Raw genomic sequence first — 23,329 nt, forward strand, 5'->3', positions numbered from 1 at the left:
AGATTTACCACTTCCTTTTAAAGGCACCTTCAGTGTCAGTGACAAGGGCTGCAGTGTTTAATGTGGAGGCTGGTTGTTCCTTGTCACCTGTAACTATGGATTAGCTGTACAAATCTGCTGCCCTCACTAGCATTGTACCTGCCTCCATTACTTCTTATATACGGTGTAAAATAGCCTGCAGTAAGATCCAGCTTCACTGGGCAAGAACAGGGATGTGGAGTCCTCTGCCCCGGGCATGTCTGCTGGAACCATTGGCTTCTTTGTGACCTTTCTTTCAGCATTCTTTTCTGAGGAATGCTGAAAAAGCAAATTTTGATGCTTCTTCATAGTTGAGATATTTTAATTCAGTCATGCATCTAACACAGGCTAGACAGCTAACAGTCTGCATTCCCCATATCTTCCCGTCCTCTTAACTAGGCTCCACACTGTCTGGCCTGAGTCACCAGAATGAAGCATTAGCTGTTTCTACAGCACTCTGCATTTCCTAGGGAGAAGATTATTGGAAGTCCAGCATCAGCCAAGCACTGAATTCGTTTATTGTGGGATGAATATGAAGTGCACTGAAACAGCATGTGTGTGTCTTCTATATGACAATGTTCAGATCCAAATCTTTTCATCCAGACTTGGGTCAAATCGCAAGATATAAAGAATTTGTTTCTCTTTGTTTTGGGAATAAAACCTTCATGAGATTTCAGCTGGAGTTTTGGAATGTTTCTGAAATTTCTTTTTCATTCAGGACTGAGAAATGTCTGTATGAAATAGCTTAATTGATGTTAGGAAAGAAAACTGGTATATACTGTACTGTTAAGGTCCAGCTTAGAGCTATTTGGATAGAAATATCGATAAGGATCTACCATAAACCCACTTAGTCACTTCAGGAAATGGCAGCAGAATTCAAATAATCCACACACACGGAACTGGAAGTTTAAATACTTGACATGACTGGTTTTGCTCAAGAAGGTAGTGGGAAAGTAAGAACATGGCCGTCTAGATAGATACAATACATCATAGTGTGCTGAGGAAATAAGAAAAGCATTCACAGAACAAAGGAATCAATTGATGTTCATTTTCAATCAGCTAAGAACCTCTAGCTTTGCTTTTTCCCTCTCTCTAGATGAGGCCCACCTTCTCCCTGCCAGCACTGAGTAAGACAGAGCTGAAGGCATCCTTTGGGGTATCAGCAACCACAGGGTATTTACCCCACCACCTCGTGACAGGGAGAAAACTGTGCTGCTGGAGGGATTCTGCTGGATTCACGGCTTTGCTAGAGGCAAATCTTTTCCAGTTGTGTAGCATGGCCTTTCTAGGTGGGAATCCCTTTTTCCATGCAAGCCGCCTAATCTGAAAAGTTAGCATGGAATCAAATGGCAAACGATTATCTGCAGCAAGTCCTGGTGTATATTTCCTCTTCACAATGATTTTTTTTTTTTTAATATTTTCACTTACTCCTCTACTAATTTGTATTTCTACTAGCACTACAATATCTTCTGCCTCTTATCCCATAATCTCATATCTCTTACTAGTAGAATAAAAACCTGTTTGTAGTTTCTCCCTTTCACCTGAAAGTTATTTTGTGCCTCAATTCTTTTGTGCAGTGTCTCACAGACCCAAAACCGTGTCTCGTTAAGTCGTAACACACAAAGGTTCCACTTCCTTCGGCTCTGTGCAGCCAGTTTATGAGGGATGCAACACAGAGAACTGTCAGGCAGCATGTTTGCTTGTCCTTTGAAGGGGAAAATCTCAGACTGATTTGGTCAGAAATACACCAGCTATGAAACTGGTAGATGGAGAACAGGGAGTAAATTGTCAGTGGACTCTACTGGTCTTCCCCAGAGCAGGGCATGGCAGCTGGTCGTGCCTCTCTGTATGCCTTTACATACAGATTCCTCGACTTGCACAGCTGTAGCTTAATATAACACCTTCTGGCCCTATCCTGCTCTCTTTGGTTGCTGTATTTCAGCAATTGCCCTGCTGATGTACCCCCAAAGCAGTTTGTCCCTCTCAACCATGCCTTGGCCGATATCTCTTACAGCTGATTCATTGTTCTGTAGGCTGCAAGTGAGAAAGAACTGACTGCAGTTCCAGAGCATACTATAGGGATCTAATCCTAGGTTAAAGAGGAAACAAAGAGATATGAAAAAGTGTGGGAACTCCATTTTAGAGGTATAATACTTTCAAAACAGAGATAATTTGGTTGAGGCTTTCTTTTTTAGGATACTGATCTTTTGACACAATTATCACATCAATTTAGTCTGTTTTAGCACAGTTGTATGTTGGAAATGGTCTTAACTGATGGTAAAAAAAAAAAAAAAAAAAAGTTAAGTTTTCCTTACCAAACAGCCTAATCTCCAAAAGCAAATCATTGCTTCCTGGAAAAAACACATCAATACACAGCTGCAATGGTGTCAGTAGAGTGGGAAGATTTCGGTAGCCAGTCCGGAACAGCGGTGTGATCTGGATCTGCTTATCCGGATGTCTGGATATACCCTGTGAAATGAAAATACTTGGTAAATCACTTCCTTGGCATGGATCTGGAATTTCAGGGAGATCAAATTACACAGCAAACACCTTTGGTGTAGACCAGAACCCCTTTAGTATAAATTCTGAATCTTCACTGGTTTAGAACAGACAACCACAAAGAAAATGGACCTTCAAGTGAGTCTCACTTGGATGCTTCTGTTAAGTGCTTCTCTCCTATGTGAACCAGGTACAGTGAGTACATTTTTTGTGCTTGCAGGGAAATGTTAAAGACAAAATTCAGTACTCATACAGACTGGCTTGTTGGGAAGTGGTGACAGGGTCCCCTTAGAAACTGCTGGCACGCTTTATATCATGAACTTTTTGGTTTAATTTGTCTTCTAATTCTAACATTCAGATCAACTTCATAGGTTAGATTTTAAAACTGGGTATGTTAAAGATCATTTTCTTTGTTTTTCTTCTGTGAGGGGAATTGCTAGGCGAAGTTGTTTTCCAAACATTCTTCTTCAAATATTCTAGTTTTGAATTAAAATTCTTCTACACTATACATTTAAGGATGTAGACCAAGAGAGTAAAATAAAATTAAAAAAAAAAAAAAGAGCAGCCTGCCGGACACAGATGGAAATATACATTACAAATGCAAGTCTCTGCTGAGTCTTGGGATTGACGCAGTGACATTGTCCTTCAAACTTCAAACAAAAAACCCCAAACCTTCCTTACAATCTTGCTAGTTTGAATGAGATGCTTTGATCTTTAATAATCAGCTTGGGCACCATGAATAAAGGCTTATCAATCATAAGAGAGAATTTCATAGAACGTAGATTCAGGGGTTGGCTATATTGAATTATTTATAAAGCAAGAGGAAAGGCAGCCCAGAGGTGAGCTCAGCATCAAAGAGGACTAAGCTGCATTTCCAGAATGTAGTCAAATCCCAACACTTCAGCAAACCTTTAATCTCTCTTCAATAAATTCACTTTTGTCTTCAGTTTGACCTGATGTAGGCTGGATTAATTTGACTGGAAAAGTCACTTAGGGTCCTGTCTTGCAAACCCAGAACTTTAGGATCACTGATCTATTCACAGGAGTAAGAGTCTGTGAAAGTGAGTGGCTGAAAACCAAATGCAGTTTGGAAAAAAAAAAAAAAAAAAAGTGCCCAAATGAAATTTCTCCCGATTTTAGTGATTGAATCAGGCACAGCCCTTCAGAGCTTGTTAATTCTGAACGAACAAGGATATTACAACAGCTGCCATTTCAAAACATTGCTTTGACTTCTGGCAACCTAATCATTTTTCCTTTAAGTTAATATATGTAGGGCCAGATTTTAAAATGTATTTATGTGACTGCACCTACTGATTATCAAAAACCACATGATGAGCCCAAATGCTTGTATCCTCTTTTGGAGGACAATTTTGTCCAGTGGTGTCTGAACGACTCTTAATGGGTTTAAAGAAAGCATATGCCCTGTCCTGTTCTTGGTGTACATCTCTGCATGGTCACATCGGAATCTGGAGAAGCATTAAGCTGTTTCTCTTCCTTGGCATGGGACCTATGAGAGTTTTCCTGCTTCTTTGTGGGAATGAAGAGTGGAAGACTAACACTTACTCTTTGCAATTTCACTGTACAAGAGGAAGCAAAGGATTGCCTATGAGTATACAGACGCCTGTTATTCTCGACACCTGGCAGAACTAGCCAGAAATACGCAGACTGTAAATGGAAGAGCTGCCCTAAAAATATGTAATGCCACACTTTGGTTTAGTCAAACCTACATTTCGAAATACTTGGAGCAGTGTGCAGTGTATCTGAGTTAGATGAAGCCTGGGCTCTCCAAGCACACCTGAGCAGGCATTTGCAAAGAGAGCACTTTAAGCTAACTTGCTGGGCTGTCGGCCAAAGCAACACACAGTCACAGTCTGCACTGACAAATGCTCCACACTCTCCCCTGCTATTATGGCAATAGCATGGAAAAGATGAGTAACTTTTTCTACTGCCCCAGTAAATTCTGGCAGAGCTCAGCTCCCAGAAGCCCACGTATTCACTGGAGGTGCAGGATGTACATGAGGACTTGTGGGGTTGGGTCACTTTGCTCTTGTGCTGCCACGAAACAAGGTCCTCTACGACCATCTTCCACTGAACTATGAGAGAATGAGCATGTCCTTCCGGGCACAGGGAGGAACTGCAGGATTGTTTTTGCTTTGAAAACACACCACGTACCAATGCTTACTCCTTCCATCTCTGCGTCAACACAGAAAACCATAAAACATATCTAGAACTATGTTATGTCAATGCTAATAATGTGCTTTCTTATCTGATACAGCAAGTGGTTTCTGGTGGCAGTCCACAGGAAGTGGAGATCCAAACTCAGCATGGAACAAGTTCTCAGAATGGATAAAAAACACATTTAGACCCAAAGGTAAGAGAGTGAAACATTCTCCAGAGCGTGAACACACCGGGCACACCTGTGGGTGTAGATGAGTCAGCTCGGGGAGAGCTGGTTATTTCCCCAGCCCAGCCAAAACCCTAACATGACAGATCAGCCCCCGCATGCAGCAGAGCTGAGTGAACTGGGCTGAATTAACAGCACTGATCTGAGCTCTGCTGTTTAGCTCCTTGCCCCACCCTGCTTTGTGCACTGTATGTGTCCCCCAGTAAGCCCCAGGAACTGGGGACACAGAAGCACTGCACAGCCCATCCCTGCAGAGAGGGGGGTGCGACCTCAGACGTGAGAAGTTTACATTTTCTGTAATAAACAGCTTGAGATGTTTGCCTGCCAATTTTTGCTTTCATTTCAGAAGATCCGCCACAATTGCGACTGGCATCTGGTGGGGACAGATGTGCCGGAAGGGTTGAAGTTTACCATAAAGGCGAATGGGGGACAGTCTGTGATGATTTCTTCAATATGAACAGTGCCAATGTTGTATGCAGACAACTTGGTTGTGGCCAAGCTGTTTCTGTCTACGGATGGTCTTACTTTGGCCCTGGTGAAGGAAACATCCTCCTGGATGATGTGCAGTGTACAGGAACTGAATCTTACCTTTGGGACTGTCCGCACGCTGGCTGGAACAAAAATGACTGTGGGCACAATGAGGATGTCGGTGTCATCTGTTCAGGTAAAAAAATATATATAAATCTGCACTTAAACAAAATCTTTGGATTTTTCTGTTGGCTGTAAAAATGAGGAACATCAGAATGGAATTCAGAAACCAGACCAGAGCCGAACTGTGTGCAGAGACTCCTTGTACTTAGGCTGAATGAAGCGATCAAGGAACACAAGGATGTTCTGTACAAAATACCAAGACTGGCAGCAGCAAGCACTGAGTATGAATATGCTGAGAAGAAAATAGTCCAAGACCACTTTAGTCAGCATCTGATTGTAGGCTCTTCCCAAAATAAGGCAGGCAAACAGTTAACTGGAGGTAGAAGTACATCCAGAAGATGTGAACCAAGACATGTCTGCATTGAAAAAGTGTTTTAATATTTTTGTCATAAACGCAGCTGATATCAACGATTGCATAGGTAGAGGCAACCTATTTTGAAGCAATATAAATAACTCCACAGTAAATATCAATTTTTTGCTTTGTTCTGTGTTCACAGATGCAGTACCCTCCACGACTGCACCACCAGGTAAGGCAGGGCTTTTGAGACATAAATCCATTCACACTTCACAGTAACGCTAAATGCTCAGAGACTAATTTTTAACTTGAAAAATCATATGATTAGAGTTCCTTGGCAGACAGTATCCTAGAAAGGTGCATGTTCCTAATTTTTCCTCATTACTCGTTATTCATCTATTCCAAAATTACTTCTGTTGTTTGGATTGCTCTTAGGAATTGCATTTGCCTTTCATCTGCTAACAATTAGGGAAAACATAAAACAAGTCTTTACACTCCCGGTATAAGCTTCTGACTCCTGTTTTTTTCCACCACTGTGTCCCTGAAATAATGGATATAGGAAATCTTAAAATATAGGTGCTGCTCATGTCTCCCATGATTTTGTGTTTGTTTGTGTGTTTTTTTTTTTTTAAAGTGTTGAGTTAATCATTAATGTACTTTGTAGTGCACAAAGAAGTGGGCACTAAAATGCAGTTCTCAACCATTTGCAGCCCAGAAGTGAAAGGCTGGTTCCCTAAATAATGTCTCCTCAAGGCCTGAACCAACAAAACCACGTTGTAGTAGCACTGATCTTTTGCTGCATATTCTGAGCATCTACATCTGCCTTAACGGTACCACTGGCAAATATCTCAGCAGTTCATTTAGAACTGTTATTAATTGACAGCAATCACACTACTAGGTCTAGTGCATTAGCCCACTGCTACACGAAACCTGACATTTAAATTATTTCACCAGTGTCTCAGTTCTCATGACCATTATCATAGTTCTCTAATAATTTATTTCCTCTATCTTCCAGCATCCTCAGAGAATCCCCAAACTATAAGTTCATCATCAACATTTGCCACAGACAGCACTGTAACCTCTACCACAGAACTGCTGACTTCTACTGACAAAGGCAAGGGAAAAACCCAAGCTCTAAATGGCACCTGCAAAAATTTGGGGTAATATGCAGTTTGAGAAGTATACAGGAGGACCACTTGGAATTCAGTAAAAATAATTCATTATCTAACCCTGTATGTAAGTAGCCTTGGAGGAGCTAATGGCCAACACCATCTTCATTTTCACAAGAAAATGTGTTTGGAGGGAAAACAAGTACACGATTATGTCTACCTACAATATAATTATCAAGACTGCATATCTGTATGATGAGATCTGTACAACTGGATGATCTGAGGCACGCTTATCTGGATATTTTCTTCACCTTCAATTCTTTTAATAGTTAAACCTAATATTTCCAGGTTCTGAAGTTAGTGAAAAGGTGGAATGGAAATCAGGTGGGCTCATACCATGACAAGAGGTATACCAGTTCCATCAGTCTCCCAAATTTTAATTACTTTTAATTAACACTACACTTTTAATTACTACTACATTCATTTACAATTACTAATTAGAAAACGTTCTTCTGAACCAATTACCAAAAGTCAAAGTCTGGTAAAATAACTTCCCTTTCCATAAAGCCTAAAGTACTAATGATCCCTACACTGATTCCTGAAATGTCTTTTCTTTTACCTGGTCGTGATTCCATTTACTAATGTATTCCCTCACACCTGCCCATCTCTGCAGCTTCCTCCTCTGCACCCAGCCCAGACACAACAGGGACGGAGACACTATCTGCTACAGTGACCTTGACAACCCTTGAGGAAGGTGAGGAGCACTTGTCTGCTAGCACTCACTCATGAAATGCTATAAAAGAAAAAAAAAAAAAGTAAAAATCACCTAATTTTTTATTTCCCTAACAATGGCTACTTTGCGCCTTTCCAAATGACTGTTGCACCTCTAACAGTAAACAAACACAGTCAGAAATAACACAGGTATCTTCTGCCTTCAGTATTAAAGGTTAAATGAAGATGAAAGACTTTTTTCAGTAACAATAAAGGACTGTGCATTGACTCGCTTCACTGCTAAGCCCAAACCCACTTACTTTCATCAAGATTTCAGACCACACGTTCACTCCCAATTGCTGCCTCTCCCTCCTTCTCTTCCTTTCCTCAACTTGCTCTTGGCCTCAGATTCATCTTCTGCACCTGCTGTTCTTGCAGAGGGAAGTACTACATTGGCCCCTGAAATCCCAACCACAGTTTCTGAAGGTAAGAATGGCCATTTTGCAAGTTATATCTAAAACAAACACTCTGTTAATTGGGATTTTTCAGCTGGATTAAGAAGATGTGACCACATGAATCTGTAAAATAGTCACAGTAGACAATGCAAATTAAACTGCTGTGAAGGAGCAACCCCTCTTTAACATCTTCACTTAAAAAATATCAGACTGTCAGGATACAGCAGAAATATATGCATTTAATGATTAATTTCCCTGAGCTTGTAGCTATAAATACTACAGGTATAGTTTTGTAAAGCAGAAGTGTCCAGATCATTGTGATTTTGTGTGTCCAAGTTTCATAAAAGCTCCAGAACCATTAAGGAGCACAGCCAAGCATTTGAACTCACCTCCCTGAGCTGGACCTCTGCCTTTCCAGCTATTTAGCACACTGATAACACAGCTTTTTATCAAGCCTGAGATCTAGAGTCCTTAATTCCTCAAAGCACACACCTGCCTTTAATTGCTGCTGGCAGGCATTTAATTTCTCGTCCTTCTAATAGCCTCCTTTGCTTGCACAAGTTCCTCCTTTGCTTCCACTGCCATTACAGAAGAAAATGGGACCTCAGAAACCCTGACCACACCAAAGGAAGGTAACGGGCATTTTCACAGCCTGCAGCATGTTAGAAAAATGCTGAATGAATATCTGGATGTAAGTTTTGGTTCGAAGGGGAGATCAGTGGACATGCAAAGAAATACTGCAAAATCACCATCTCTCAGTGCCACCAATGCTTGTCTCTGAATCCCATTTGCTTGGTGCCAACCGCTGGCTTTCTGGCAGCATGGGCAGGCTGCCACTAGCACTTAAACCACAACTCCAATAAGGAGCTGCAAATGTTACATGCAAATCTCACTTCAAGTGAAGCTGAATAGTGCAGAATTTAAATGAGAGAATCCGAAAGAAATAATGATTTATATATATATATATATTTAAGAAGCATGACTTGGGATAAAGCCATTTAGTCTGTGTTTCTCACCATTTATAACAATATTTATCTGGATTCTTAACAGTTTATAAGCCTCTAGGCTTGGTCTTACCAGATTCACCCTCTCCCCACACGTGGCACAGGATGTCGCAGGCTGAGCTCCGCGAGCTGGGGGCGAGAGCCGGCTCTGCCACCAGCCCCCCACTACACCACACCTCTTACCTGCTTGTGGTGATGCTCTGCAATGCAGGGACACCCTGCAGGGAACTGCAGAAAAAATGGTCTGAACGGACTCTCCCTCTTCTCCCCAGTGACTGTTACACCTTTGGGAGAAAGACTCTCAGTCAGATAAGACAGAAATGGTTTTAATGAACATTTCCTTACAGAAAGCCAAAATACTCTTTGTTATTTTGCTTGTTTAATTGCTGCCTCTCTCTCCTTCTCTTTCTTTCCTCAACTTGCTCTTGGCCTCAGATTCATCTTCTGCATCTGCTGTTCTTGCAGAGGGAAGTACTACATTGGCCCCTGAAATCCCACCCACAGTTTCTGAAGGTAAGAATGGCCGTTTTGCAAGTTATATCTAAAACAAACATTCTGTTAATTGGGGTTTTTCAGCTGGATTAAGAAGATGTGACCATATGTTAGAGGCTACAGTCCAACTCACTTTTACTTCAAGGACATAATCTAAATGATATCACCAAACATCAGCTCCATTTTCTATCACTGGTTGATGTTTCTCCCCAATAATGCATTTTCTCAACTCTTTAATGGTATATACCTGTATATATATACTCTGTATATACCCACGTATTCCTTCTGTGCATCTGCTTCAGTGAATGATGGGACTGAGGCAGCATCAATACCAAGAATCCTGAGTAAATTCGGCTTATAAAAGCAAGGATATAGTTGGATGGTGTAGTACCAAAATCAGTTTTGAGTCTAGGTGAGCGCAGGTAAAGACATATTGCATAGAAAATATGTGCTCTGAAGTTTTCATAAAGAGGGATAAGAACATGCTATTTCATTCTCCAGTAGCCAAGAAGCTTAGAAATCCCAACTTTGAATATTTATTTATCATAGTATTATGTGATGCTATATAGGGACTCAGACTGAAGTACAAGAGACAATTCCAAGTTTGTTCACTGAAAAAAAAAACTTCTTGTACTTTCACACATTTCTACAAAAATGACAAATCCTGATTGTTTTAACTTAAAAATTACTTCTGGTTTATATTCACATTTTGCCACTGTTGTTCATAGTTCCTACTGTTTTTTTTTTTTCCCCTCAAAGCTTCAATTGATGATTCTACCACAGAACTGGACGACTTGATCACATCTGCCCCAGTCACAGAGACTAGTGAGCCAGCCACAACTCCAGCATTAGCCTCTACAACAAATGAAGGTAAGGAACAGTCAGACACAAGCTGTCTGCCTTGCATGGTTCAGGAACAAAAATGTCTCCTAGATGCAAAAGGATGCAGCTAGGAGACAATCCTGTGCAAACCAGGATTGCTTGTCCCATTCTTATACTCCTCCTCAGCATCTGTTAGAGGTCCCTCTTGGGGATGGGAAATTGACTTATGTGGGGCTTTGGTCCCCATGTAAATGCTGATCACGCTGCAAGGTGTGTGTGTATGTCCCACCTTTTCTCCATTCCCTTTGTTGGGGCAAATCTTATTCTATCATATGGTTTTTTTTTTAAGATGCTTTGTAAGCTTTTGAAGAATGAGCTGTTTTAATGAGTCTATGAAATAATTTCTTAAGTTTTACAAACCTTAAAGCCAGGGTTTCACCAGACAGGGTCATTTTGTATCAGCCATCAGCTGAGGGGGGCCTTTCTACCCACTATGTGCTGTTTTACCTACTCGTCTGATGAACAAGAAATTGATAGCAACAATAAGCTTTAAACTCCTAAGCAAATCTCCACCAGGGAAGATGAATATGTACACTTTGCCTCTGGGCTTGACAGATGTATTCAAGACACAAGAAAAATGTGTAGAACACTACATTTGATGTTCTTTTGTTGATAGGAATTTTCTGTAGTGCCTACAGTTGCTGTTTTAGCTCTCTACAGATTCCAGGGGGAAATTCATGGCAATCCTCTTTAGAGTCCTCTTCTGAATATTGAAAGACACTTCGCATATAAACTAAATTCGGCTCTTTAAACTTAGAGCTCATGATTTTCAAGCCTATTACATTTCTTAAATCCAAGTTCTCCCCATTACCTCTATCTTTCTTAAATGTACAATCACCAAATGAACAGGTGAGGCCTTGTTAGTGCCGAGGAGGATAAGTAGACCCAGTGTATCACTCTGAGAGCAAGCTAAGATTGGACTAGCTCACCGCAGTGCCAATACTGCTGACTTCCAGTCTTTCCATGGCCCTCCTGTGCCAGCTAAGAGGATGATTTTGCCTTTGTGCCTTGGTTTTCTCTTTGCAATGAGCAGTCCATTGCATCTGTCTGTGCTGAAGTTCAGCTTGCTGATTTTTGACATTTATTCAGTTTATGAAGATGATTTTGAATTCTCATCCTGTCCTCCAGAGAGCGCACAAATCTTGCCTTTCCTTCTGTCACTCTATCTGTCCTGTTCCAAAGTGTCAGTGGTAATGGCTGAGGATTTCATTACCGTACAGTAGCTGTGGCTGGCTATTTAACACCCATACCATCTGTTAGCTCAAGATGCTGCATAACATGACAAACAATTACTGAGGCAACTGATAATTCTTCTCTTTATAACCGTTTATAGAGCTTCTTCTCTTCTACAGCTTTATCTATGTTCTCAAAAGATTAGAGCTGTGACTCAATACCAGTGGCAGCAGGTCTAGGAAATGTAGTACAAATCTCCTTAATGCTCCACCCATCAACCTTAATTTTAACAATATGTTCATGTTCAAGATCTAGGGTCTATCCACCCTATTTTCTACAAATGTTAATTGTCTTAGAAATTAACAGACAAATCTTTAGTACAGCAAAGGAGAAATTTAAGTCGGTGTTTCTCTACCTTTTTGCTGCCAGTCTTTCCAATTTCAGAAGGATAGAAAAGAAAACTTTCCTGCTTTAAAGAATATTTTACAGAGCTTTGACCAGATTTTGCTGCCTGCCTTACATGTTCAGTCTGGGACCTATTCCAGATGAATGAAAAGAAGTTTGCACTTCTTAGCACACACCAGTGAAACTGAGAAATGAATGTGGTCCCTCAGGATTTATTTTTATCTTCTTGGCTTTCAGAAGTTGAATGTGAATTTCTTCTTAAATGACTGATCAGTTGACTACAATACAGGCTTAACGAACCTAATACAGGGTGTATATATGGATTTCCAAGAATACCTACGTTACTAATTTTAACTATTAAGTGCTTTGCTTGTGTCTATTCAGCCATGCATTTGAGCAAACAATTTCATCCTATGTATGCACACTCTGTGCAACAAGGAAGGTGTTTAATGGTTAAAGTGAAAAAGTGCTCCTCTTTAGCTGTAACTAACAATTTCATTACTTTTATTTGTACCAACCACAGATAAACTGCACTTTGGGTTAATGGCTCAGGGAAACTAAGTGCTTACTAATTCTTTTGATTATATTTTACACTTACCTAAGCACAAAACACTGACTTTGAAGAGAAGCAAATATCTAATGCTTTCTTTTATTCATTTGTTGAAAGCAGAAAGTTGCCTTTCATCTGTCTAGACACACCCACAAGAATGCATTAACAATTCTTGGGACTGCTACTTAATCAGTCCTTTATTTTGAATTGACATTCATATTTCAGATTAGTGAAATACTTCATTTACTTAGTAAGTCTAATTCAGAGGTTGCCTCCCCCTCAGTAAAGCTATTTTTAATATCAGCTGAATCACAACAAATTTATTACTGCCTGTAATCTAAGTCAAGATCTGGATATATATATTTTTAATCTGCCTTTTTCTCACTACTCCCACCTAGCCTTAGATAGCTAATGAAGTCCAGTTCTTAAACTTATGTAACACCTTTCACTATCGCTAGTGACTACTCAACACCTGGTTCAACAAATTAATTAGTTATCTTTTGTCTCAATTATTTTCTTATCCCTGAAATCATATTTGGCAGTCTCATAGAAGTTCAGACCTTGATCTTGGGAAGCGAGCCAAGAATATTGCTGCTGACATTTCTTTACAGCCAACTTTTGCAGAAGGAAATGATAAGCATGGTACTTAGATGGAAGGAGCTTTGATCATGGTCAGCAAAAAGGAATTAAGGGCAAAGAGAGTCTTTGGAAACATGGCACTCATTCTGAATGGATGTGCATTAGTTGGTTACAAATGACTGCCAGGTGACAGCAAAATGTCCCGAAATGAAAACCTTGTAATCACAGACCTACCAAGAAGTAAGACAGCTGTGTATACTTGGTACAGTTTATGATGGCAACAAACTCAGAGGAACTCAATTATGTTGTCGGCAGAGTCTCTGATTTCTTTCTCTGAAAGAAAAATACACTCCAGACCCATAAAACTAATTTGGAACTTCAGATCTCTAAAAGCCTTTCCCTCTGAAAGTGAGATAAATGTGTGGGTTATTCCATAAGTACCCAGCTCTCAGAAATGAGCCTGATCTGTAGAAATAGCTCTGCTACTATTCCTGGGAAATGATGCTGTGCCAACCATCTGTTATGCCAGAGTGAAAAGAAGCTGAATCAGGCATTATTTAAAGAAGAAGTGGGGAAAAATGTAAAAAGAAAAAAAAAAAAAAAAAGAAAGGAAAGGAAAGAAAAGAAAAAAACACATAGCCTTCAGGGTGCAAGGTATCTCAGGAAAAGGTTGGCTCTGGGCAGTTGTGTTAATTGTTTAGACACCACTACTATATAGGTGAGAAAGATGGTAAAGAAAAAGTAGAAATCCTCCCATCTGTTGCTAGTCGTAGGGATGAGGATCGTTTTCCCCAGAGATCAGCATGTTGTGGAAGAGGACTTTGTCCATGCCCATCAGATATTGCATATAGTATCAACCAGTCGAAAGATGGGTTCAAGAATTTATAACATCAGTCCTAAAGGAGAGCTGAGGTTAAGGGGAGGATCCTCTGTGGCAGCAGACTACTCTGCAGGCTACCCGCTCCTTTCTTCACCGTGGTGCTGGCTGGCCTGAAGATGGGCTTTGGCACGGCCTAGGATAAATGGCAGCGACGTGCGGTGTTCTTCCTCCACAGCAGATGCTTCAGCTCAGTCCCTGCGACTCGCAGACGGCAACAGCAGGTGCTCGGGCCGCGTTGAGCTCTATTACAACGGCAGCTGGGGCACAGTGTGCGACGACGGCTGGGACCTGGGGGACGCCGAGGTCGTGTGCCGGCAGCTGGGCTGTGGGGAAGCTCTGCTGGCCGTGCCCGAGGCCCAGTTCGGGCAGGGCTCTGGGACCATCCTCCTCGACGAAGTGCAGTGCGGAGGGGGCGAAGGCAGCCTGTGGGAGTGCTCTCACAGGGGGATAGCTGTACACAACTGTCAGCCGAAAGAAGATGCTGGCGTCATTTGCGCAGGTACATGGGCATGTTTCAGTGCTGATTTCCCATATGAATGATGACAAGTAGTAAATCAAATTTCCTCTTCTTGTATTTAGCAGGAAGTTATTCTTAGCAATTTCCTTTAGGATTCCTTCAAATCAGTTCCCAGTTTTCCAGCAATCCTGTTCTGACTGAAAACATGCGCAGCTGGAGAGCCCAGAAAGAGTACTGGGAATCTGGGGAAATGGCACTGGAAGGAAGCGAGAGGACTGAGGAGAAAGAAAAGATAAAGAATTTGCTGTAAAATCTCTCCAAAAGAACTGGTTGCTATTTGTGCTATTCAATTCCTGGCAAGAAAATGGCCATATGTCTACTGGACTTTACACGAGAGATACTCTGACACTATTTACTTTAATATTATTATAAAACAAGTGGCCTTGGCAGACCTACCCTACCTCCCTCTAACAGAGGTTGAGTCCAAGCTGTGCAAGTGTCTGATTTCTAGCCGTGCTCTGACAAAACAGAAGTGCGACCATTTCTGAAATGTTTCTCCTGCTATAATTTTATTAAAGAGAGAGTTTTTCAGTAAAGACCTCGAATGGAGTTAAACAACCCAGGAAAATGTGTGTCTCTTGTGTAAGGATGTCCCACACCTAAATTAAAGTGTCCCACACAACTGAATATTATATCTGCAGGATAACTGCAACCATTAACACCCAGACCCTGTCTTAGCTGACATTTAAAAAAGGGTTTGTTCATCTCCCTTTTGTGATGATGCTCCCAGAGATGAAGGGGTTGTTCCATGTTACTACTGCTTTCATTTATTTAACATAGTAACTGAAGAACATTATTAAACATCCTCGATAGCAAGACCAAAAATTCATTTTTCTGTTTCCTTTTCCAGAGCCAGTTCCTACCACAGCCCCGACAGAGCCCGTCCCAGCTGGTGAGTTCTTTGTAGGCAGACCTTTCAAAGTTTTCATGTCTGACATATTGCATATAGTTACTTGGCTTTTACTATGTGGTGACTGCATCTGCCAGTTTTTGAGGCTGCTGAACGACCATGAATTCCCTTCTGCTTTTCCAAGAGATGTCCCTGAGACTGGTGAACGGAGACAATGAGTGCTCAGGGCGCCTCGAAATCTTTCACAATGGGAGATGGGGAACCGTCTGCTATGACGACTGGGGCATAAGGAATGTCAGGGTTGTGTGCAGAGAGATGGGCTGTGGTGATGCTCTCTCAGCCAAAATTAACGCCTTTTTTGGGGAAGGCACAGGAGATATTCTCCTGGACAATGTGAAATGCACAGGGAGCGAGTCCTCCCTGGAGCAGTGCTCCCACAGGGGGCTGGGCACACACGACTGCTTCCACAAGGAAGATATGGGTGTTATCTGTGCAGGTACACACCTTCTCCATTTTATTTAATGTGAATCAAGTTTCCTAAGCCATGCATGAAAGCGTGCGTGGATGAAAGGAGGAGCCTGGCGCAAGGCTGGAGCTGCAAATGGGCATCCCTGGCCGTGGCCCCATGGGCACGAGTCAGACCGGTCACCCCGAGCTACAGGTGACCTGGGGCCATCTTCTCCTTCCCATGAGGGGTTCCTCTACTAGAGGGTCAGGCAAGCAGAAAGGGAAGAGAAGGGCTATATGTGTTTTTTTCCAGAGATGCCCACAGGTAGGTGTTAGCAGTCCAACCTGGAACTTACCTCTGGAACAAAGACTATTTGGGCCTTAAATTGCTTGTGTCAGTCTTACAGTGTTGTGAACATATCTTCTTCTCATTCTTTCTCTCCTGGGAATGCACTCCTTTTTCATGATTTCGTACTTGCATTTAAAGAGATGGTATCTGCATCATGTGAACTTATGGAGAAAACGGAGTGCACGCTGAGCTTACGTCCTGCTAGCTGAGGATGCAGAAGAAAATTGTTTTGTTGGAGGATCTGGCACTACATGAACATGGTGTGTCTAATACTAGACATCAGTGTAGGCTGGCAGTCCATTGAATCTTTTTGGACTCTGATGTTTATGTCCAAGATAGAGTGAGGTCCTCTAGGGAAGTGATGTTCATGCTAGGCTAAGTTGTATTGCATTACAGTGATATAATGCATAACAGTAGCCTCAAGACTTACAGTCCTGAAGAAGTGAATAAGGCTTCTACTACCACACTGAAAGGGCACATATTCTGATTCTGATTTTATTTTTGGTAAGTCTTCTCCTTTCCCCTTTTACTGCTACCATGCAGTGTTCTTAACTGATGGTTACAGAGAAACACTTGCAATGAATCTCTGATGTGCTGCACACAAGCTGCAAGCAATAGAAGCATTTAAGAAGGAGAAATCAAGTTCAGACTCTCAGTCCACACTCCTAATCCACTCAGCCCTGCTCAGCCCTCTGTAGTTTGCACACTGAAAATTATTTCTCCTTGGATGTATCAAGAGGCTTTACTGCTTCCTAACTAACCATCTCAAGCTAGACGTAACTTATTTTATTTGAAAGCAGTTCTGGCTGGCACACCTCCCAGGCTCTTGGCCCTGGCAGATACTGCAGTGGTGGGGCTGCTCCCCTGCAAACAGCAATTCACATCGCATTTCAGCCTGGGTGAGGAGTTGGGACAGAAACACTGCCTGTCCCCACCAGATCTGCATCACTGCTCCCCTCCTGGCAAAGGTCTGCAGTATGGGGTGGCAGAAACGGTGGCAGGAACACCAACCTGCAGGCCTCTCCAGGGCTTCAGAAACCATCACCCGAGTCATGGTTTGGGGGAGAGCCCTGGCTGTACTGCTGCTTGTCTCGCCCTTTAACTGAAAACATTGATCTACCTTTCATTTTTTTGATGTTTTTTATTTTCTTTCCCAACAGTCCCTGTGGAGCCTACCACATGTGGAACAACAGGTATGGAGCACTTCACCGCTAGCTTATTCACCTCAGGCTTAGTCAAATATTATTTCTCCCATCGTGGAGTGCTGATTCCCCGTGAGCTCAGCACTGCTTGGTGGTCAGAGAGCTCTTACACACCGTTAGCCCCCAGAAGCTCACGACACGCAGGTGAATGGGCACACAAACTCCTGATGCTGACGCAGTGGTTGTGATGAGCAGGGAGAGGTGTCCCACGACACCGAGTTTTTTGGCATCTGTGGAAGTACACACACCTCACACGTGACTTTCACCCGCCCTGAAGGATGGTGAAAAGGCCACAAGCTGGGTTAATCAAATGCCAAATTATGGCATATTGTAAATTGTTTTAATGTAGCTGGAATGGGTGTCTGATTAAACCAGGCCTAACTGCACCTTGATGTTAATTTTGCTTTGGTTGGACAGTCTCTGCTTTGCTCACACAGTAATGGAAAGATTACTAAAGCCTGGCTTTTGCTTTCTCTTTGGCAGCCCCAGCTGAGACCACTGTGGCCGAATCACCAGGTATTTATTCCTGCTCATAGACCCTACAGCCGAGCGTGGCCGTGCCCTGGCTGCAGCAGCCTCCCCTGGGGATGTGCGCAGCCACCCTCCAAACAGGAGCCTGTGGCATCACTGTGGTGCGGGTTCCTCCTGCCTGTCCAGCCCATGGCAGCTCCTAACCGGCACTTGTGCTCTCTTGCATGCCTCACCAGCCCCTGCCGAAACCACCACGCCTCCAGCACCAGGTAATGACCGCTTTATTCTGTGAGGAATTGGTGCCAGGCTGAAGCCTGTGAGAACGCTGCTGATTCCCTCCACATCAGTGGCCTTTGCTTTGCTCATGGAGTAAAGGAAAAGTGGCTGAAGCCTGACTTTTGCTTTCTCTTTGGCAGCCCCAGCTGAGACCACTGTGGCCGAATCACCAGGTATTTATTCCTGCTCATAGACCCTACAGCCGAGCGTGGCTGTGCCCCGGCTGCAGCAGCCTCCCCTGGGAACGTGCGCAGCCACCCTCCAAACAGGAGCCTGTGGCATCACTGTGGTGCGGGTTCCTCCTGCCTGTCCAGCCCATGGCAGCTCCTAACCGGCACTTGTGCTCTCTTGCATGCCTCACCAGCCCCTGCTGAAACCACCACGCCTCCAGCACCAGGTACTGACCGCTTTATTCTGTGAGGAATTGGTGCCAGGCTGAAGCCTGTGAGAACGCTGCTGATTCCCTCCACAGCAGTGGCCTTTGCTTTGCTCATGGAGTAATGGAAAAATGGCTGAAGCCTGACTTTTGCTTTCTCTTTGGCAGTCCTGACCACGTCCCCAGCAGCAGAAACACCAGGTACTTTTTGGTGCTTGTTTCCAGCAGCCCTGTGAGCAGCGGCGCTGCCTGGCCGTGCAGCGTGGACAGAGCTCCTGGAGCTGAGGGCCAGGCACTGCAAACAGGTGGAGGAAAACTGAGGCACAGGGATGGTGCCTGGGGACCATGGAGTGTCCTCAGGCAAAAAATGTTAGGAATCCTTGGCCTAGCTCACGTGGGTACACATTTATTATTTCTCATGCGAATAATGAATTTATTTAGGATTCAGACAATGTTTAATTTCATATTTTCTTATCTCACAGTAGCAATCTCATCAACTCTATCAGTTCCTCCAACTCCTGTAGACACAGGCATTACCACTGTAATGCACAAGTAGTGTGCAGTGTTATTCCAGTTTAAGTGCTTAGTCAGCTATCTAATTGTGGTCTGACAATGCGTTAACATTGCTTCCCATCTCACGCCTAGAAAGTCAGCCTCGTGCACTCGGCAAAGTTACATCCCCACTGGAAACTAAGTCAGTAAGAATTTCTGATATTTTCAGTGGTATTTGTTTTGAACCTTAGGTTTAGGTTCAAAAGGTTTTGACAATGGGATTTAACTTTTGAAGAAAGTTGAATTTCAGGTTCTGCTCAGACATTGCAAATATTGTGCCTCAAATGCTCAGAGGGCAGGCTAAGGTCTTGTTTTAAAGTCTGGCCTATCAGCCTCACATTGCTAAAAGACTGCATCAGTAAGAGAACTCTATTTTTCCAGTGATGTACAGAAAACTGAACTTCTGATAAAAAGCATTCATTTGAGCATGAAGTCATCTGCCTAAACAAATGAATAAGCAGAATTAAATCTTGTTCCTGTTATTGCTAGTAATATGTCGTCATTCAAGTCTGTATGCTTTTCTTAATATGAGCTTTTTGTCCATGACAGCTCTGTTCTTCAGCTCTGTTGATATTAATATTTTCTAGTCTGACTGCATTCAGCTTATTACAGTGGATATTAACTGATTACATACAAGCACATATTTTCATCATTCACTCTCACTTATTTTCTTTTTTTTTTTTTTTTTTTTTCATTAAAAGCTCCTCCAGAATCAAGGCCAGCACCTATAAGCCGAGGTAGGGCCTTCTCCTTCCTTCCTCTTTGTAATTCCTTTCCCTCACCAGTGCCCTGCACGCTGGGCAAGATGCAAGCTGGAGAGGGCTGGCAGTTTATGGCAGGCAGCATCTGAGGCGGAGAGCGGGGGCTTGCCCGAGCGGGACAAGCTGGCCTACGTCTGCAGTATTTATGAAAAAAGACATTTGAAACACCTGCCCATGGACTGCCAGGCTGCCGGCCAGGTGTGGCAGCACGTCCCACAGGGAGCTCACGGGCAAAGCAGCAGCTCAGGGGTTGTCGTGGCGAACTCACCCCGTCCCGCAGAAGTGCTGACGTGTGTGACCTCAGGATTAGCTGTAGGAGGGAGCGATAAGCAATGGCACCACTGAAGAAAGAGAGGAATTCATTTTCTCTCCACTCAGCCGTTTTCTCCAGCTTAGTCAGCAAAGCCCACACTTGCAGTTGTGAAGCACATTGGTATTTAATGCGTGCTGTGTTTTACTGTGTACTAAAATATGGTTTATTAACATTACATTTCTTCTCCTCTAGTAACCCTTACCTGTCTGCCTAATTACATGCGGGCAATCATCAGGAGATCCTACCTGAGCTCCCGAGGGTACCTTTCAGGGAGCGTCCACCTGCGAGACCCCAGGTGCAGGCCTGTGATCACCAACTTCCACGTCACCTTCCGTATACCGTACAACGGCTGTGGCACAAGGAGGCTGGTGAGCACGTCTGGCCTTGAAATTATCACATGCCAAGATGGTGTCAAAGTTATTTATGAACAAAACTTTTCCTCAGCTGTGGGGCCGAGGTCGGGCAGCCGGGCCCTCGTGGCCAGGCCCTGCTATCCCTCAGCTCCCCCAGCTTCCCAGTGGCATTCAGGAAAAGGGTTCTGCACTACTTTGCAGCTCTAAACTCACCTATATTTTAACAGATAACACGTGAAGCCGTCACTTATTCCAACACAGTGGAAGGATCCATGTCTGGCAACCTCTACAGCAGAAATAGGAACTCGCTGCTGAACCTCGCCTGCAGAATATACGGCAATCCTGGTTTCGAAACTGTACCCAGCATTATAGAGCCTCCGTACCAGCAAACTCCATCTGGGCGATTTATTGTCAAGTTTGCCTTTTATGATTCCCCATCTTTTTCCAATGTAGTGAGGGCTCCACCGTACTACGTTCTGCCAAACCGGGATTTGTTCGTTCGTGCTACCCTCTACAGCGCAGAGCCGAATCTGATGCTGTTCACAGACACGTGTGTGGTCTCTCCAAATCCTTATGACTTTACAACTGTGGCATCTGAAATAATAAGAAGGGGGTAAGGAAAATATCTCAACAACTATTTCCAAGTAATTTCTTGCATGTGATTGACCTGATAAGGACGATAACAAATAGGTACACCACAAATCCAGAGTTCTGTGGGACTTATGACTTATCCATTAGCAAGAAGCAGCTAGATTTTAAATGAACTAGCTATTAGGATAGACACTTTTGTTTAGCTGGCATTTTACATTTAATTCACTATTATATTCTGCCAGGGAAGAGAAATCAGTATAAATTTTCAGAAGGCATTTCACAAATTATATAAAAAATTTAGAAATTTAGACAAGGATGAGCCTCCTAATTTAAGTGGTTTTGTTTGATTTGGGATATGGGTATATTTCTTTATAGTTCTTAGAAAGTTTAAGGTTAAAATAAAAAATAAATTTGGAAAGGTAATAGGGCTACACAGTAGCTACTGCTCACATTTAAAATTTCATCAGATGTTTTACATTTATATGTTTGCATACATGTGTGATATTTACATATGTAGCATTACATACTATATATATGAAGTTACATATATAAATTCCATATAACTGCATCTGTGTTCAGGAGTTCTGGGCTGTGAACTGTGATTAACTTCACAGTTTAAAAGTTCTGAAGGAAAATTGCTTCTAAATAATGAAACAAATGACATAGTTACTATGTCACAATTTTTGTATGATAATTGTAAGGTGTTTTTTTTTCCTTTTTTCTTTTCTCAGGTGTGTGAGAGACCCAACTTTTAGGAGCTACTATTCACCAGACAGGAGGATTGTCCAGTTCAAATTCAGAGCCCCCAGCTTTATCGGCAGATACACATCCGTTTACCTACAGTGCAAAATGGCAGTGTGCAACAGATACAATTATTCCTCTCGATGCTACCAGGGCTGCATAAGGAGAGACAAAAGAAGCACAAGTGACAGTGATGAAGACGTCATTGTTGTGGTCTCCAGATTACAGTAGCCCCAATAATGCTTCTTCTAATTATGATATCATGTTGATCACTTATATACATGATCAGTATGTTTCACACCTGCTAATAAATTCTAAAAATAAATTTTAATAGGGAGTGTAAATCTAAAGGTATTGTAATCTTAACTGTACTTGTGTTTCTTAATTTCAGATTTTTTATCTATATTCCAGATCTGTAAAAGCCTAAACTTCAGTAAAAATCTCAGTGACAAAGTGTAATTGGATCAGCTGGCTGATTTTTCCCATCAAGACTGTTTCCCTCTTGCCGTTCTTACAGTTCTCCCCATTGTACTGAATAGCTCAAATACTTAGCATTCAGGAATGGTTAACCTGCCTTACAGATGTAAGCAGCAGTGCTGCTTTCTGAGCTCAAGAAGAGACATAAATCACAGGATAAGAATCCCTTGTAACCAATAATGTCTAAGCAATAATTGTAAATAGGAATTCAGAAATAATTGGAAAAAATATTGTACATGTCCTGAGATATAATCTCTACAATACCTATAAGCTATTAAAATCTTCCATATGTTAGCTTTTATTACTGGAGACTAGAACTATAGCATATCTAATTTTTTTTCGTTACAAGCATTTGCTTCATCCTTTCTCTTTCAATATCTGTTCAAATTAAATCACTTTGAGCCAAAAAAAAAAAAAAAAAAGTGTTTCTGTGATTCAGTATGTTAAATTGTCCTACTTGGAATGACTTAGTGGAAAAAAAAAAAAAAGCAAACTATAATTTTCAGTTCAGAATAGAGAAAAATATCTTGACAGTTGACTGCAGATTGTACAGTAGCCCAGCCCAACTGAGGGAAAGAGATGGATTAAATTTTGATAATCTGGTGAATTTGGAGTGTGAAAAGGATCTTCAAGGCCAATCCTCAGTGAATATGTACAGAATACCCAAACTCATAATGAGATGCTCTGTAGGGAATAAAGATGCCTACTGTTTAGAGTGTGAAATAAAAGACCAAAAAAAATAAAAAAATATAAGGGCAACTTTTTGTGTTTCAGCCCTTCCAAAAAAAAGGGATTACAATCATTCTGAAACTCAGCTTCTCCGTGAATAATGTAGCCAGCTCACAGACAATAAACTCCTGCAGGTCTTTCAACAAGTCCCTGCTCTGACCAGATCGCTGACCTGGTGGCTCAGCCCCTGTCTTGGCCTGCGTAGTGCCATGTGGGC

At 42.2% G+C, this 23,329-nt stretch overlaps 1 protein-coding gene across 1 annotated transcript; it reads left to right on the plus strand.

Annotated features, from left to right (window-relative positions):
- The first annotated feature begins 2,620 nt into the window (after window positions 1-2,620).
- LOC310902348 (scavenger receptor cysteine-rich domain-containing protein DMBT1-like) lies at window positions 2,621-22,805 on the plus strand. Its single transcript, XM_083843735.1, has 20 exons — window positions 2,621-2,707; window positions 4,793-4,888; window positions 5,268-5,585; window positions 6,070-6,099; window positions 6,883-6,981; window positions 7,650-7,730; window positions 9,612-9,659; window positions 10,398-10,508; window positions 14,283-14,606; window positions 15,475-15,516; window positions 17,431-17,463; window positions 17,956-17,988; window positions 18,180-18,212; window positions 18,360-18,392; window positions 18,584-18,616; window positions 18,764-18,796; window positions 19,849-19,884; window positions 20,414-20,589; window positions 20,802-21,187; window positions 21,897-22,805. The coding sequence occupies exons 1-20, from the start codon at window positions 2,644-2,646 to the stop codon at window positions 22,135-22,137; spliced, it is 2,250 nt and encodes a 749-aa protein (XP_083699861.1). The 5' UTR covers window positions 2,621-2,643; the 3' UTR covers window positions 22,138-22,805.
- The last annotated feature ends 524 nt before the right edge of the window (window positions 22,806-23,329 follow it).

The sequence above is a fragment of the Anser anser genome, assembly GCF_964211835.1.
Source record: "Anser anser genome assembly, chromosome: 7".
Classification (NCBI taxonomy): Eukaryota; Metazoa; Chordata; class Aves; order Anseriformes; family Anatidae; genus Anser; species Anser anser.

Excerpts from the sequence above, each read along its gene's own strand:
- LOC310902348 (XM_083843735.1), top strand. The coding sequence starts at position 2,644 with ATGGACCTTCAAGTGAGTCTCACTTGGATGCTTCTGTTAAGTGCTTCT. Across the intron at positions 4,889-5,267 it reads AAACACATTTAGACCCAAAG|AAGATCCGCCACAATTGCGA; the intron begins GTAAGAGAGTGA and ends CTTTCATTTCAG. Across the intron at positions 18,393-18,583 it reads CACTGTGGCCGAATCACCAG|CCCCTGCTGAAACCACCACG; the intron begins GTATTTATTCCT and ends ATGCCTCACCAG.